Raw genomic sequence first — 17,014 nt, forward strand, 5'->3', positions numbered from 1 at the left:
GCATTTGGTCTGGCCAAGATATTAAGCCCAACCGTTTCCCAGAGCCCGTGGTTGACCCGCCTCCCTGAAATGCCTCAGTTTGCTACTGGTCGAAGCCAGAAAAGGCTGTGACGAAGCTTAAACCAATCACATCACTCTTTCCTCTGACGTATGCGACGCAATGGGGCTAACTGGTAGATTAAACTCTTACCGAAGCCGGTTGGGAGCAAGGCGAAAACGTCCTTCCTTTCAATAAATACCTCCAGGGCTGCTCTTTGCTCCGTTTTCAATGAGAACTTGCTCCATGTTCGTAATGTTTCTAGTGAATGAAGCGCTTCCGGCATAGATTGTGTAAACAATCTATGGCTTCCGGTCGCAGTTCTACTACGTCAGTGCCTTGAACACGCCTCTACCCAGGGCCGTTGGAGATGCTCAAAGTTGATTGGTTCCCGATTTTTCGGGAGCTTGGAAGAGCTGTAGATAGCTTGCCTGACCAGACTAAGCTCGCAACAGGCCCTCGTGTTGCGTCATGCTTAGGATGGGCGGGCCCAGGCTATTGTTGTTGATTCTAAGATCCCTGTTCTCGGCTGCAGGAGCGGAACCCAATGTGTTCTTCTGTCTGCTGTTGCTTCTCTGCTGAGATGCTTTTCTGCTCCCCACAGTTGTGAAGATTGATTGATTATACGAGTTATTACACCCTTCCTGGCCAAAAAACTCAAACCAGTCTGTCCATCTTCCACCCACAGAACTGTCGCTTGCTCACTCTATGATTGTTTTATGTTTGTAGCACCATTCTGTTTGTGTAAACTCTAGACATTGTTGTGTGTGAAAACCCCAGGAGGAGATCAGTTCTCACTCACTCAACTCCGCATGCTCCCGAAGGGAGTGTGGTGCCTCTGCATATGGCTCTCCAGGCGGATCTGTTCCTGGCAGCCTCCCAGGCGGTGGTGATGTTGAGGCCAGCAGCCTGCAGGTCATCGCTCAGCTGGTCAGACCATGTGTGTCTGGGTCAGCCTCTGAGATGGGACCAGGTGGTGGGGGTTGGTTCCCTCAGTAGGGCGACTGGTTCCAGGGGTGGCTCCACCCTGGCGATGTGGCCGAAGAGGCGGAGACGGGCCGAGCAGATCTTGTTGGACAGTGGAGCCTGGTTGGTGAGCTCACGCAGGGTGGCATTGGAAACGTGGTCATGTCACCTAATCCCCAAGATCCTTCGTTGGCACTTGGTGTCGAAGGCATCCAGGCAGTGTTCCTGAGCAGCTGTTAGAGTCGAGGTCTCAGCTCCATACATAAGGATGGACAGCACGAGGCTGTTATACAGCCTGATATTAGTTTGGACCGAGAGTTTCCTGTTGGACCATACGCTGTCAAGGCTTGCCATCACAGAGGCGGCACGACCGATGCGGAGCTGGATGTCAGAGTCGCTCTTGCAGTCAGACGTTATCGTGCCTCCGAGGTAGCAAAACCTGTCAACAGCTTCAACGGGGTGGGAGTTAATCACCAGTCCTGCTTGGGGTGTCTCGTAGTCACTGAGGCCTTGGTTTTTTCCCAGCTGACCAACAGGCCGAGCAGTTGGGTTTCTGTAACCATGGCCTGCAGGACAAGTTGGAGGGGTTCCATGGCCAGAATTGCCACATCGTCTGCGTAATCCAGCTCTGCGATGGTAACATTGCCAAAGCTAGCACCACAGGCACACTGGGCCACAGTTCTCCCCATGACATAGTCGATGGCTGTGTTAAAGGCTGTCGGGGCCAAGACACAGCCCTGGCGGACGCCACTGTTGATGATGAAGTTGTCTGACAGCAGCCCGTTTACTCTCACACAGGAGGAGGTGTCGGAGTAGAGGAGAGAGAGAAGGTTTAGCAGCTTGACCGGGACACCAAGGATCTTGAGGATCTTCCAAAGGGCTGGTATTTCAGAGTATTTCTGAAATACTCAAACCAAAAATGCTCATCTGGCTCAAACCAACACCCATGCCACACACAGCGAAAGAAAGTCACACAAAAATTGAGATCACAATTTTTCCCGTTCTGATGTTTGAACATTGTGAACATTAACTGTATGGGTGTTCCTAATAAAGGAAGTGGCCGGTCTGTGTGTGTGTACGAGTATAACAAAAGCCTGAGGTGTGAGTCAGTGCGTTTTCTGATACGTCGATCCCACTTCAGGTTTGTTCCCATCGATTCAGCGTCTCAGATATAAAAGAACACAAGCTGCTTCTGAGTGAACTTGATTGACTGCTCTTAAATTCCCCTTGATGTTCTGTTTATTAGCTTGAAAATTGACGGCATCATCAACTGAATGTTCTTTCATCTCGTCCTCAGCCATAGACATTTACATCACAGTTTAGAGCACTATATATGTCATTTCCCTTTGTTATAAAATGTCTGGCATAAGTATTGACACCCCTTCCCTTTGTTTTTTTTTCCACGCTTTGTCGTGTTACTAGCAATGACGAGCCATTTTGTAAAGTCGTTGTTATAGTGTTGTGTAATGAATCAAATTAAAGAGTATGAAGATCTGAATTAAAAATAAAACTTGTTTAATTTTGTAAATATGTATAAAAAAACCAAAACGTTATGAACATTTGAAAATACAGTGTGCTATAAAATTTCCATTTCAGTCCGTTGACCTGGTCACAATCCAGCAACCATTTTCCACTGGTTTAATTTTCCATTCATGAGAAGAAAAAAAATCAATCAGAATTTAAGACCAAAAAAAAACCAAAATAAAGAGATTTCGAGTTTTGAGTAGGGTGGCACGGTGGTGTAGTGGTTAGCGCTGTTGCCTCACAGCAAGAAGGTCTGGGTTTGTAGCCGGCGAGGGCCTTTCTGTGTGGAGTTTGCATGTTCTCCCCGTGTCCGCGTGGGTTTCCTCCGGGTGCTCCGGTTTCCCCCACAGTCCAAAGACATGCAGGTTAGGTTAACTGGTGACTCTAAATTGAGCGTAGGTGTGAATGTGAGTGTGAATGGTTGTCTGTGTCTATGTGTCAGCCCTGTGATGACCTGGCGACTTGTCCAGGGTGAACCCCGCCTTTCGCCCGTAGTCAGCTGGGATAGGCTCCAGCTCGCCTGCGACCCTGTAGAACAGGATAAAGCGGCTAGAGATAATGAGATGAGATGAGTTTTGAGTATCAGCGTAAGAATTACAGATAAAGACTTCTTCTTGTAGATCACAATTTATCAGGTATGTTCACCTTCCATTGCGGACACTGAGCATGACTAATGACGGTGGTGCTTGAATGCACTGTGTATAAGAGTGTCAAACTTTTGTTCATTCTCTCCGCTGATATTTATACACCTTCTCATTTTTTCTCCATAAAAAAATTGTTGAAAAATTATTATTATTATTATTTTTTTTTTTAGGAAGGATACAAAATTTTCCTCCGTGATTGGATCTTTCGCAGGCATGAGACAGCAAAGTGTTCGGGTGATTTTATTGGAAAAACAAGTCAACATGAGAGATTCGACCGGAGTTTCAAGCTGATTGAACTAACAGTGAGTGAACTGGAAGAGACAGCAACAAAACACACGGACCGGTGACGAATATCACTAAAAAACCCAAGATGGTGGTGCCATCTTGGCATTAAAAAACATTTAAAGCAAAAGCTCATTGCAACGCCGCAAAAAATTAACAATATATTCCGTATATACGATAGTTTTATGTAGATTAAACACTTTTAAATGTCTTTAAAGGCCAAACAAAGACGTGCCGTTCTCTCATACAGACGTACAGGAGGTTCATCAGCACAGCGGCGCGCCGTCAAGGCAAGTGTTACAGCCTGGAACTGAAATCAACGTAATTGGGAATTATTTACACAAAATATCCCATTCTCTAGATTCACTGGATATGAGCAATCGTGCGTCTGATTGGCTACTCTACGACTAGGATATCAGCTCATATACCTGCCGTGAGTAGAGAAAAACAAAATGTCGGAGCCTGTTGCTGAACCAACCGAGGATAAAATAAAAACTCGACTTGAAAACAAAACCACAAAAAAGCAACAACATATGGAATGGAAGTATTTGGTGATAAGAACATATCTTTTTTTTTTTTCAAGAATTACGGTATTGTTATTATTATTATTATCGCATTTTTCACAAATTGCTCCTGTCATTTCGCCGGTTCGTTTACATTCTAAAGGTAGCATCTCACTGGGCTGCGACAGCCTGTGACTAGTTGGAGCCACAACAATTGCGATAAAATATGCGAACTGGAATCACGTTGAATTGATATTCACATATTTTATCGCAGTTGTTGTGTCTCCAACTAGTCGCAGGCTGTCGCAGCCCAGTGAGATACACTCGCACTTCCTGTCTCATGGAAACTGACTTGAGAAGGGTTCGTGATGGCTTTGCGACACCAGTGATGCATTTGTGGCTATTTTGAGAGAAATTTTGTCGCATGAATTTTCTGAACACGTTCAAAATTTCAGCGACGAAGGAGCGACACTTTGTGACTCACGCGAGGAAATTGAGAAGCCCCGCGAATGTTTCAAGACACTTTTGAAACTCTCTCATGAATGACGTTCGCAATTTGTTGCAAGCTGTCGCAGCTCAGTGAGATACTGGCTTAAGCGGAAATGATTTTGTCGAACGTTTTGTATAAAGTTTGTATTTATCGAATTTGCTAAAATTAAAAATAAAAATGCTCTGTTTATCAAAATCCAGTGTATGTGGATAGAATAAAACAATTATTCCATTCAATCTCGGTGCTACGTGCCTCGTCAGCTATCAGCTCATGTACAACTCGATTTTGTGGAATAACTGTTATATATATATATATATATATATATATATATATATATATATATATATATATATATATTGAATTGAATTTTAAAAAAAATAAATATTCACGACTTTTTACACAAATAAAAAGCATGAAAACTGTGATTATATAAGCATTCGAGCAGCATCATGAAGTGAAGGTGCTGCGGCGCCTCAGTAGTGGAATGAAATATTCATCGAGCCGAGTTGCCTACAGTCTTGCAAAAACTTCTGAGAAACTTTGAAAAACTTATCTTCTTTTTCGGAAGCTTTTAGTGATTAGACAACTAATTATCTTAAATCTATATACTTTCTACATATATTCTGGATTGTCTTTTGTGCATGGTTTTAGCATGACAGTTTTTCTTTGATTATAGCATCCATCTATTTGTCCACATATTGTCTATCTATTTGGCTTGTGTTTTTATCGACACAGAGCGGCGGTTACAATTATCGACGCCTTAACGATCTTTTGGCCGTTGCAAAAGTAGAAAAGATTTTCAATACATAAATTGTGCCTGAATAATTACTCAAAATTCCACTGGAAAAAAAAAAAAGAGTTGATTCCTGATTACTTAGCGTATCAGATCATGTGACACCGTTCCACAATTATCGACATCCAGATAATTATTTATAAAAAATAATCAGTATGTGGTATTACGTTAAGAAAACATAGTTTTTATTTAAAATGTGTTTTCCATAGACTTATATTTAGTCCAAAATATCTTTTATATAAATATACGGATGTCGGTGTTTACGTAAATGAGGAAGTAATTCTAATGTTCGTAAACAAATGAACTGATAATGTTTAACCTGCATCAGAAAATCTTTTTGTTCCACTTTCTAAATATTTTCATCGATCACATTTTGTTCATCATTCGTTGCTGTTTGTATTAATTTCTAGTTTTGTTGTTTACCGATAAATGTCAACAGGAAATTGAGATTGTAACCACATGAACATCCAGGTCAAAGGTCGCATGCCATTCCTCGAACCCAAATATAAAATGTCTCCTGATATTGTAATATGTGGTAGAGATTTACAACAAACTGCAAAATATATATATTTTTTTGCGGTGTGGTTTCCATCAAATCCTGCGCCCTGATTGGCTGGCGAGCAGGTCTGTATCCTATGATACGGACCCCGGTTACGGACCCCGGTTACGGACCTCTGGTGACTCAGTCGTTCACAACAACAAACATAGCGGCATTTTTTGTCAACATTTATCTTTTTTTTTTATAAGATTTATTTATAAGATTATCAAAAATATTAATTTTTTGCCAGCATTTCTCAGGAGAATAGCATTAATTTTACAGCATGGATAGCGATAACGACAGTGTTCACAGCGAAAGCGAGTTTTACTACCCTGAGGAAGAAGAAATAAAAGAAAACATTTCAGGAGAAAGCTAAAAACCTGTAACTGTTGCTAACGCCGAGCAAAAACATGGCTGAATCCTGAATGAATCCTATTTGTATAAATAGGGGACTACATAGGCGGCAAAATGTAGTTTTTTCCTGCCATGGAAGTGCACTTGTATACCGAGGAGGAAACCATTTGCATTACAGCCGTGAATGAGGATTCAAAATGGTGGCTCGGCTCGGTTTTCCCTTTCGGGCGCTCTCGTTTTCTGTTAGAATTTGGTAAAGAAAAAAAATACATATATTATTTACCAGCTTAAGGTCGGTCCGTATGGTGAAATACCGTGACCTCGGCCTTAAATACTGACCTCAGCCCAGAGGGCCTCACTCAGTACTTTCAAGACCTCGGTCACGGTATTTCACGATACGGACCTCCCAGCTGGGAAATAACATATATATATTTTCTGAACGGAATAGAAAAATCTGAATATTTCAAGCATGTAATTTTTTATATGCTCGGAATTTAATTCTGCTCTAATTCTATTTATTGCAATCAGATTCCACTCTATAAACATTCCATTCTGTTATGAACCAGAAAAAAAAATATTATAAATCACAGCACTTTTATTTTTTTTAAAGTACTTCATTGTTCTACTTCAGCAATGTTACACAAAGATCGATCCATAACAGTTGTAAATGTCCCTTAATCCCACAGGGTGTTGATAATGGTGGACACCGTTAGTGGAAAGTGATCACTATTATCGACACCTCACGTGAGCGACTTCTCAAACGCGCGTTTAGATACAAAATGGCGGCTGTCGAATGAAAGAGTGAGAAACAAAGTAGGTTTTGACGAGGAGATCATGAAATATCAGTGAATTTGATGAGTAAAAACATGTCCGTGATCTTTCCACCATGCTTACCTGCGATGATAACGTCCGGGTTTTTCGAAAAATTGCTGATCGTGCTGAAAAAATTCCATTTCGGGTAACGAGCTGCGTCATCAGACAACAAGCTCAAAGGGTGAGGGGGCGGGTCTTCCTGTTGATTAATTAACCAATAATAACTGTTGGATCTGAAACTCAGCTTTGTAAAATTGTTTTTATTGATAAATCTGAAAAGGTGTCGATAATTATGGACTGTATAAAGTTTTTGTTGTTATTGTTGAAGACCAATCAAAAAAATTTCAGCAGCAAAGTATTGGAAAAGTATCAGTCAGGGTTTGTTTAAAAAAACCAAACAAACAAACAAAAAAATCACACAGTGCAGCATTAAATTCAGTTTTGTTTTGTTTTTTAAATATAAAAAATATGTCACAAGAGGAAAGCGTTCATGTAAAATCTGTGATCAGCTAAAGAGAAGATTAGTCAATGGAAGAAACAAGCAAGAGGCCATGAGTCGTTCTTAACATCATGCTACCACCACCATGCTTCACAGTGGGAATAACATTCTCAGGGTTTCTCCCAAACATTGCACTTTTTATCTTTTTGCAAAGTCCAAACTGTCATTCTTCCATGAAGCCCAGAGGAGATTCCTGTTCCTGCGCTTTTCTCATCTGACTGCTGTATACAAACTCATTGATTTGTTTTTGATGAAGTGGGTCGATTCCGACAAGCCCGTTTTTATTTCGAACAAGTCCACATCAGGCTACTTCGTGACATGGGAAAGTGAGAACAGACACCAAACCCCAAACCACAGATTTGTCATCGTGATATGGATGTAATGAAACAGAAGGATTAGCTTCAGGGTGAGTAAGGCTAAAATACGAAATAAAACAATATCACTAACAATTTGTAAAGTATCTTCATCATGCAAACTAAATAAAAATACGATACTTTCTCTTTCTTCATCTTACTGTGCAGAATGCAGGATGAATGGTGGGAGAGAAAGGCTTTCTTCTCTTTCTTCATACTGAAACCAAAACAACATAAAAGGACATGCTCTCAAAGGTAATGGCACCCTGTCAGTGTCCAGTTGGCTATAAGGGGACAGCTATCCGACAACTCCAGAGTGACACTTTCTCATGTCTGATATCTCCAGCCAGGGGAGGAAGAATCAGCAGTCTGGGTGGCTGGGGCAATCGTATTTTGTGTCTGAACTGTCTGTGTATTGTTCGTAGTTGCTGAGTGGACAAATAGAAAAAGAAGACTCGTTCTTGGCTTCAGTTTCAATAAAACACAACATTTCATTTGGTGTATATTTTTCATGTGAGAATTAACTGTACCCTGGGAAGAGTGTGTGGACGAGGCCAATGAGAGAAAGTGCACCAAGTACCAGGAGCTTGTGGACACATGCCAAAGGCAAAGCTGGTGGGTCCGATGTGAGCCAGTGGAAGTGGGTTGCTGAGGCTTTGCAGGACTGTTACTCTGCAGGGCATTTACAATGCTGGGCATCACAGGGGAAGCAAAGAAGAAAGCCATGAAGAATGCAGCAGAAGCCGCAAAGAAAGCCACAAGGTGGCTGTCACGGAACAGACAGGAGAGGAGGTCAAATGCGCTCAAACCACAGTTTATTAATAATAGGGGAGTTGGAAGAATGTGTGTGAAGTCCAGTGGCAGGAGAACTGAGAGGCAGGGATGGCTGGTAGTGATATCTGAGGTCTCCTATCCAAGTACTGACCAGGCCCAACCCTGCTTAGCAGCAGAGATGAGATGGGACCAGGCATAGTCAGAGAGGAGTGGCTGTAGGGCTGAGCGAGCTGGAGATCAGGTGAAGGTACAGGAGGGGCAGGCAAGCGGCAGAGTCGACAGAACAGAAGGCAGATCAGGTTACTGGGGCTGGAGAGCAGACAGAGTCAAACAGAACCGGAAATCTTCAGGAGTCAGAGTAGTAGGAACACAGAGCAGGTTATCAGGCTGAGAGTTGCAGATGATCTGACACTGAGGCTAGGGAGAACTGCAGCTTAAATACACACAGGGGGAGAGCAGGTGATTGGCAACAGCCAATGACAGTCACTGAAAGATAATAAGAGGGAGTGAGTGCGGGCGTGGCCGGTAATGCTGAGTGGAGATGTTACCTGAAGAGAGAAGCCCACAGGTAGGACCATGACAGTGGCTTTGGATGAAGAGGGCGTATCCGTGGATGAATGCTACTGGGAAGCAAGCTGGGGTCTGATCAACCCTGACTGGGTCGCCTGCGAGAGGGTGTATGATATTGAAAGACCAGAAACACCCAGTGACTCCAGGTTACATCACTGATGGTCCGTCCCAGTGCATCCATGAGATGCATCATGTCACATGTCATACAGTCACCTCATGGTTAAAGATAGATAGATAGATAGATAGATAGATAGATAGATAGATAGATAGATAGATAGATAGATAGATAGATAGATAGATAGATAGATAGACTGACTTAGCAGAGTTGAATAATCCAACCCCAAATCAGAAAAAGTTGTAACAGGGGAAATTTAGGGTTCGTAATGAGGTAAAATAATGATGTGATGTCAACAGGTGACTGTAATCATGATTTGGGACAAAATCAGTATCCAGGAAAGGCCGAGTGTTTGAGGAGTAAAGACGGGCTGAGGATCTCCAGTTTATCAACAAATGCATGAGAAAATTGTTGAAATGTTTAAAAACAATGATCCTCAAAGAAAGACAGGAAGTGATTTGGATATTTCATCCTCTACAGTGTATAATACCATTAAACGGTTCAAGGAATCTGGAGGAATTTCAGCATGTAAAGGGTAAAGGGCTCAAGCCTAATCTGAACCCCGTGATCTCAGATCCCTCACTGCATCAAGAGCCATCATTCATCTACAGCTTATAGAACCACATGGGCTCGGGATTACTTTGAAAAACCTTTATCAAGCTACAATACAGAATTACATCCACAAATACCAGTTACAACATTACTGTGCAAAAAGGAAGCCTTATGTTAACTGTGTCCAGAAGTCTCGTCGACATCTCTGGGCTCGGAGGCATCTGGGATGGACCATCACACAGTGTGGTCAGATGGATCAGTATTCCAGGTCTTTTTTTGGAAGAAATGGACGTCATGTGGTCTGAAGGTGAAAAGGACCATCCAGACTGTTAGCTGGAATAAGTCCAAAATCCAGGGTGTGTCATGGTATGGGGTCGTGTCAGTGCCCTTGGCAAAGGTAACTTAGACTTCCGTGATGGAGCATTAATGCAGAAAAGTACAGTGAGATTTTGGAGCAAAGTCTGCTGCCTTCAAGACGACGTCTTTTTCAGGGAGATTTCAACAAGCAGACATAAAACCACATTCTGCACACATTACAAAGGCTTAGCTGTGGAAGAAGAGGGCGTGTCACCTCAGTTCCCAATAGAGAATGTGTAGTGAGTTTAGAAACAGACAAACCTTAAGACCTGTTTGCAGGAAGAATGAGATACAATAGGACCTGAAACATGTCATCACTTGGTGTCTTCAGTCCCTAAACCTCTTTCCAGTGTTGTGAGAAGGAACAAGAACGTTATAAAGTGGTAAATGTTTTACTGTCCAAAATTTTATTTGAAGTGTTTTCCAAGAATCAAAATTGAAATGTGTTCATGAGGTAAAACATCGAATACCGTGTTAGTGTACTGTTTTGAGTGAAACAGAGGTCAAAGATTATTTACAAATCAGTGTTTTCAGTTTTCAATTTCAACGTACCATCCCAACTTTTTCTGATTTGGGGTTGTAGCTTTGATGTTCAACGACAGGACAGAAGACTACATCTCAAAGCTGAAACATTCTAAGTGACCTGCTGACATCATATCGATTGCGCAAACATGATGTGCCTTATCAGGAAATTTGTTATTAGATGATAAGAACCTTAAATTCATTTGCTTCTATCATTTCATTAGCTAGTTAGCTTATCATATGCCATTGCATTATGTTGTGTAGCATGTTTAGCTTCGTCAGTTAGGTTTCTGGGCCACCAACACATAGGCAAGGTAGCTAATATACATTAGGTTCCCCGAGCTTCAGGAAGTATTCCCAAACCCATCTGCGAGTATTCGCTGCTTAGTTTGCCAGCAAAACCATCGCCACCAAATTTCAATGCATGTGCTGAAATTCTTTGCGAAGTTCACTCACAAGGCGGAAAAAAAACAACTCGCAAAGCTTGGAGAACACTCGCCATGTATTGCACGATTGCTACCAATTTTTCACTGCCAAATATTCGCAAAACCCATCACGAGTTGTAGTGTGACCAGGTCCTTATAGAGCTTATTTACAAAACTAAAATGAAGCTAGACCATACAAAGGGTTACGTTTATTTCCCTTTTATGCTCTTCTAATATGACGTGACCTTCCACATGGATGAGTGTCATCAGTATACATTACAATTAAATAAAAAAGCATGGTGGTGTAGGGGTTAGCGCTGTCACCTCACAGCAAGAAGGTCCGGGTTCGAGCCCCGTGGTCGGCGAGGGCCTTTTGGTGTGGAGTTTGCATGTTCTCCCCGTATCCGTGTGGGTTTCCTCCGGGTGCTCCGGTTTCCCCCACAGTCCAAAGACATGCAGGTTAGGTTAACTGGTGACTCTAAATTGAGCGTAGGTGTGAATGTGAGTGTGAATGGTTGTCTGTGTCTATGTGTCAGCCCTGTGATGACCTGGCGACTTGTCCAGGGTGTACCCCGCCTTTCGCCCGTAGTCAGCTGGGATAGGCTCCAGCTTGCCTGCGACCCTGTAGAACAGGATAAAGCGGCTAGAGATAATGAGATGAGATGTTCTTATCACCACATACTTTCATTCCATATGCTGTTGCTTTTTTGTGGTTTTGTTTTCGAGTCGAGTTTTTATTTCATCCTCGGTTGGTTCAGCAACAGGCTCCGACATTTTGTTTTTCTCTACTCATGGCAGGTATATGAGCTGATATCCTAGTTGTAGAGTAGCCAATCAGAGCGCACGATTGCTCATATCCAGTGAATCCAGAGAATGGGATATTTTGTGTAAATAATTCCCAATTACGTTGATTTCAGTTCCAGGCTGTAACACTTGCCTTGACGGCACGCCGCTGTGCTGATGAACCTCCTGTACATCTGTATGAGAGAACGGCATGTCTTTGTTTGGCCTTTAAAGACATTTAAAAGTGTTTAATCTACATAAAACTATCGTATATACGGAATATATTGTTCATTTTTTGCGGCGTTGCAATGAGCTTTTGCTTTAAATGTTTTTTAACGCCAAGATGGCACAACCCTCTTGGGTTTTTTAGTGATATTTGTCACCGGTCCGTGTGTTTTGTTGCTGTCTCTTCCAGTTCACTCACTGTTAGTTCAATCAGCTTGAAACTCCGGTCGAATCTCTCATGTTGACTTGTTTTTCCAATAAAATCACCCGAACACTTTGTTGTCTCGTGCCTGCGAAAGATCCAATCACGGAGGAAAATTTTGTATCCTTCCTAAAATCTCATCTCATTATCTCTAGCCGCTTTATCCTTCTACAGGGTCGCAGGCGAGCTGGAGCCTATCCCAGCTGACTACGGGCGAAAGGCGGGGTACACCCTGGACAAGTCGCCAGGTCATCACAGGGCTGACACATAGACACAGACAACCATTCACACTCACATTCACACCTACGCTCAATTTAGAGTCACCAGTTAACCTAACCTGCATGTCTTTGGACTGTGGGGGAAACCGGAACAACATGCAAACTCCGCACAGAAAGGCCCTCGCCGGCCACGGGGCTCAAACCCGGACCTTCTTGCTGTGAGGCAACAGCGCTAACCACTACACCACCGTGCCGCCCTACTCGAAATCTCTTTATTTTGTTTTTTTTTTTGTCTTAAATTCTGATTGATTTTTTTTCTTCTTATGAATGGAAAATTAAACCAGTGGAAAATGGTTGCTGGATTGTGACTGGGCCAATGGACCGAAATGGAAATTTTATTTCCATATATTTCATTATAGAGAGATAATGAGCTCTAAAATGGTTATTTTTTAAAATAACATCGTATTACATCTATTGAGGACACGGTGTTACTCTTTATGAGCCCTAAAGCATTCAGGAGACTGGGCTGATACAGAAAAAAAATGAAGTGGTGCTTTATTTCCGATAAAAATCCGAGTTTATTGGCACAACATGAATCACATTTTTGCTTCCTATCATTTCAGAAAGGAAAAAAAATCAAAGCGCCTTGGGTTAGATCAGCACGAGAGACCTTTCAACACCTCAGCATTAAATATTGATAAGAATTACAGTGTGCCAAGATTTTATTGACTGGGTGTCTGTGTAAAGGCTAATAAGGAACCGATGCCTCAATCATCAGTCGCTTTCCCTTTCACATTCATCTGTCTCAGTTTATTTCTTTACCGCATACGGTTGTGTTTTGGAGATTTCCAGCTCCATATTCAGTACTGTGCAAAAGTCTGAGGCACCCTGTTGTTATAGATTTCTATTTTTTGACATCACCATTAGGGCGGTACAGTGGTGTAGTGGTTTGCACTGTTGCCTCATAGCATGAAGGTTCTGGGTTTGAGCCCAGCACTCGATGGGGGCCTTTCTACCGGTATGTGTGGAATTTTGTCTCACACCAAGTACTGACTTTGTTTCATTTATTATGGCTTACTGATTACCTTTTATAGTATTTTTTTTAACGTTGAAACATTTCATTTCATTATTTTTAAGCCGTTTTTGCTCAACAGCATTTCTTTACATGCGCCTAAGACTTTTACACAGCACTGTATATACATATACACACTCAGAATGAGGTTATAAATTGAGCTGAAAATGCAAATAACGAAATAAATTTCGACAAACAAACATCCTGGTCACTTTGATGTACAGCATCAGGATTATATCAGCACAGGATGTTTTTTTTTTTTTTTAAATACAACCCCGATTCCAAAAAAGTTGGGACAAAGTACAAATTATAAATAAAAACGGAATGCAATAATTTACAAATCTCAAAAACTGATATGGTATTCACAATAGAACATATACAACATATCAAATGTCGAAAGTGAGACGTTTTGAAATTTCATGACAGCAACACATCTCAAAAAAGTTGGGACAGGGGCAATAAAAGGCTGGAAAAGTTAAAGGAACAAAAAAGGAACAGCTGGAGGACCAAATTGCAACTCATTAGGTCAATTGGCAATAGGTCATTAACATGACTGGGTATAAAAAGAGCATCTTGGAGTGGCAGCGGCTCTCAGAAGTAAAGATGGGAAGAGGATCACCAATCCCCCTAATTCTGCGCCGACAAATAGTGGAGCAATATCAGAAAGGAGTTCGACAGTGTAAAATTGCAAAGAGTTTGAACATATCATCATCTACAGTGCATAATATCATCAAAAGATTCAGAGAATCTGGAAGAATCTCTGTGCGTAAGGGTCAAGGCCGGAAAACCATACTGGGTGCCCGTGATCTTCGGGCCCTTAGACGGCACTGCATCACATACAGGCATGCTTCTGTATTGGAAATCACAAAATGGGCTCAGGAATATTTCCAGAGAACATTATCTGTGAACACAATTCACCGTGCCATCCGCCATTGCCAGCTAAAACTCTATAGTTCAAAGAAGAAGCCGTATCTAAACACGATCCAGAAGCGCAGACGTCTTCTCTGGGCCAAGGCTCATTTAAAATGGACTGTGGCAAAGTGGAAAACTGTTCTGTGGTCAGACGAATCAAAATTTGAAGTTCTTTATGGAAATCAGGGACGCCGTGTCATTCGGGCTAAAGAGGAGAAGGACGACCCAAGTTGTTATCAGCGCTCAGTTCAGAAGCCTGCATCTCTGATGGTATGGGGTTGCATTAGTGCGTGTGGCATGGGCAGCTTACACATCTGGAAAGACACCATCAATGCTGAAAGGTATATCCAGGTTCTAGAGCAACATATGCTCCCATCCAGACGACGTCTCTTTCAGGGAAGACCTTGCATTTTCCAACATGACAATGCCAAACCACATACTGCATCAATTACAGCATCATGGCTGCGTAGAAGAAGGGTCCGGGTACTGAACTGGCCAGCCTGCAGTCCAGATCTTTCACCCATAGAAAACATTTGGCGCATCATAAAACGGAAGATACGACAAAAAAGACCTAAGACAGTTGAGCAACTAGAATCCTCCATTAGACAAGAATGGGTTAACATTCCTATCCCTAAACTTGAGCAACTTGTCTCCTCAGTCCCCAGACGTTTACAGACTGTTGTAAAGAGAAAAGGGGATGTCTCACAGTGGGAAACATGGCCTTGTCCCAACTTTTTTGAGATGTGTTGTTGTCATGAAATTTAAAATCACCTAATTTTTCTCTTTAAATGATACATTTTCTCAGTTTAAACATTTGATATGTCATCTATGTTCTATTCTGAATAAAATATGGAATTTTGAAACTTCCACATCATTGCATTCCGTTTTTATTTACAATTTGTACTTTGTCCCAACTTTTTTGGAATCGGGGTTGTATGTGTAACATGATGAACTTTGTGCAGTTTCTACAGTTATATAATCGAATAGTATGTAAGTAAGGAATAAATCGCGTGTCATGCTATTAGAGTAAATTAATCAACAATGGCGTGGTGTTATGAAGCAGTCAGAAAGTTGATTATTTAAATAATATTGCCTGGCATTGAGTGGTATATCAGATATATTCCATTCAGCTAGCATGATACTGAACAAGTCGAATACAAGTAGCTGAATAGAATATATTTGATAGACCACGAAAAAAAGCCAGCCAATATTATTATTATTATCCATACACATTCCTTTCGGGTGTTCAATGCATCTTTCTCTTTCAAAATTCTCTCAAAATCTTCGGTATTTAATGAAGCAAACCTGGCGGCCATGTTTGTTTACAAATTATCACAGTCGCTCATTTGCTAGCGTGGAAGTTTTACGTCTCCGACATGCAGGGGTGCCATTAAGGGGAGGAAACATTAGGATGATTCTACGGGCCCAGCATTGACAGAGGGCCCTAAGAGGACAATATTAATATGATTACCATGTGTAAGTTAATTTAATAAAAATATCTTTAATAATTTTGTCTCTTAAAACGAGCAAATACAACAACCTTCTGGTTTGGTTTTCCATTTTCTGCAAAATTGTTAGAATAGATAGTCTTGAAATTTCATGCCTCTCCCTATTCATGACAGTCTTGTGTAGGCGGAGCCAGAGCATGACACTGCGTTAGGTTTGTTGCTTTCCAATCCTAACGTTAGCTGCGCACGGGAGATGCAGAATTGATGGTGAACCATCAGTAGATTGGGCAATATTATATTCTTTCATAGGGCCCAAAATTTCTAGCAGTGCCCCTGCCGACGCATGACGTCATGTTGTCTTGACAACCATGCAATATCATAAACCATATTCAACGCTCATTCTCCTTTGGGTTGAGTGATGTAATACATGTAGGATACATGATATGCGAACAATATTACATGCTAAACAAGCAAATCAATGAAACCCGCTAGAAGGGAATAGAGCATGTTTTTATTCCATGAAAAAAGTGTCCTTAGACTTAGACAAAACTTTATTTATCCCCGAAGGGCAATTAGAAGGGCGAAGAGCAGTACATTAAAAGAGCAAGAAAATAAAATCACAAAAAGAATAAAATCACAAAAATGGGTGGGCAAAAAAACAAACAAACAGCGTATTATGTACAATATACAATGGCAAGCCTGTTGCCAGTGATAAAGTAAAAAAAAAAAAAAGGCAGGAGATAAAATATGGCAAATAAATAAAATGACGCGTGGATAAAATTAAAATGACAATATGATTAGAGTGACATTGTAGTTAAAGTGACAAGGTGATATTGTAATATTGCACATCAGGACATGTGATATTGCACTAGAGTATTGTACAGAAGACTTACGTTATTGTAACTGTCTTAAGACTTCGTAGAGTTCAGGAGGAGAATAACACTTGGAACAAAGGTTGCTCTCCTCCTCTGGGTCTTACAGGCCGGACAGCGGAACCTGCGACCAGATGGCAGCTGCTCAAATGCCGGGAACAACGCATGAGT

At 41.5% G+C, this 17,014-nt stretch overlaps 1 protein-coding gene across 1 annotated transcript in view; it reads left to right on the plus strand.

Annotated features, from left to right (window-relative positions):
* Positions 1 to 9,146: 9,146 nt before the first annotated feature.
* Positions 9,147 to 17,014, plus strand: part of LOC132882489 (uncharacterized) — a 51,439-nt gene continuing 43,571 nt past the window's right edge. Inside the window, exon 1 of the mRNA XM_060915604.1 lies at positions 9,147 to 9,276. Coding sequence (XP_060771587.1) covers positions 9,147 to 9,276 — 130 coding nt within the window. The remainder of the gene's footprint in view (positions 9,277 to 17,014) is intronic.

This window comes from Neoarius graeffei, chromosome 3, assembly GCF_027579695.1.
Source record: "Neoarius graeffei isolate fNeoGra1 chromosome 3, fNeoGra1.pri, whole genome shotgun sequence".
NCBI classification, from domain to species: Eukaryota; Metazoa; Chordata; class Actinopteri; order Siluriformes; family Ariidae; genus Neoarius; species Neoarius graeffei.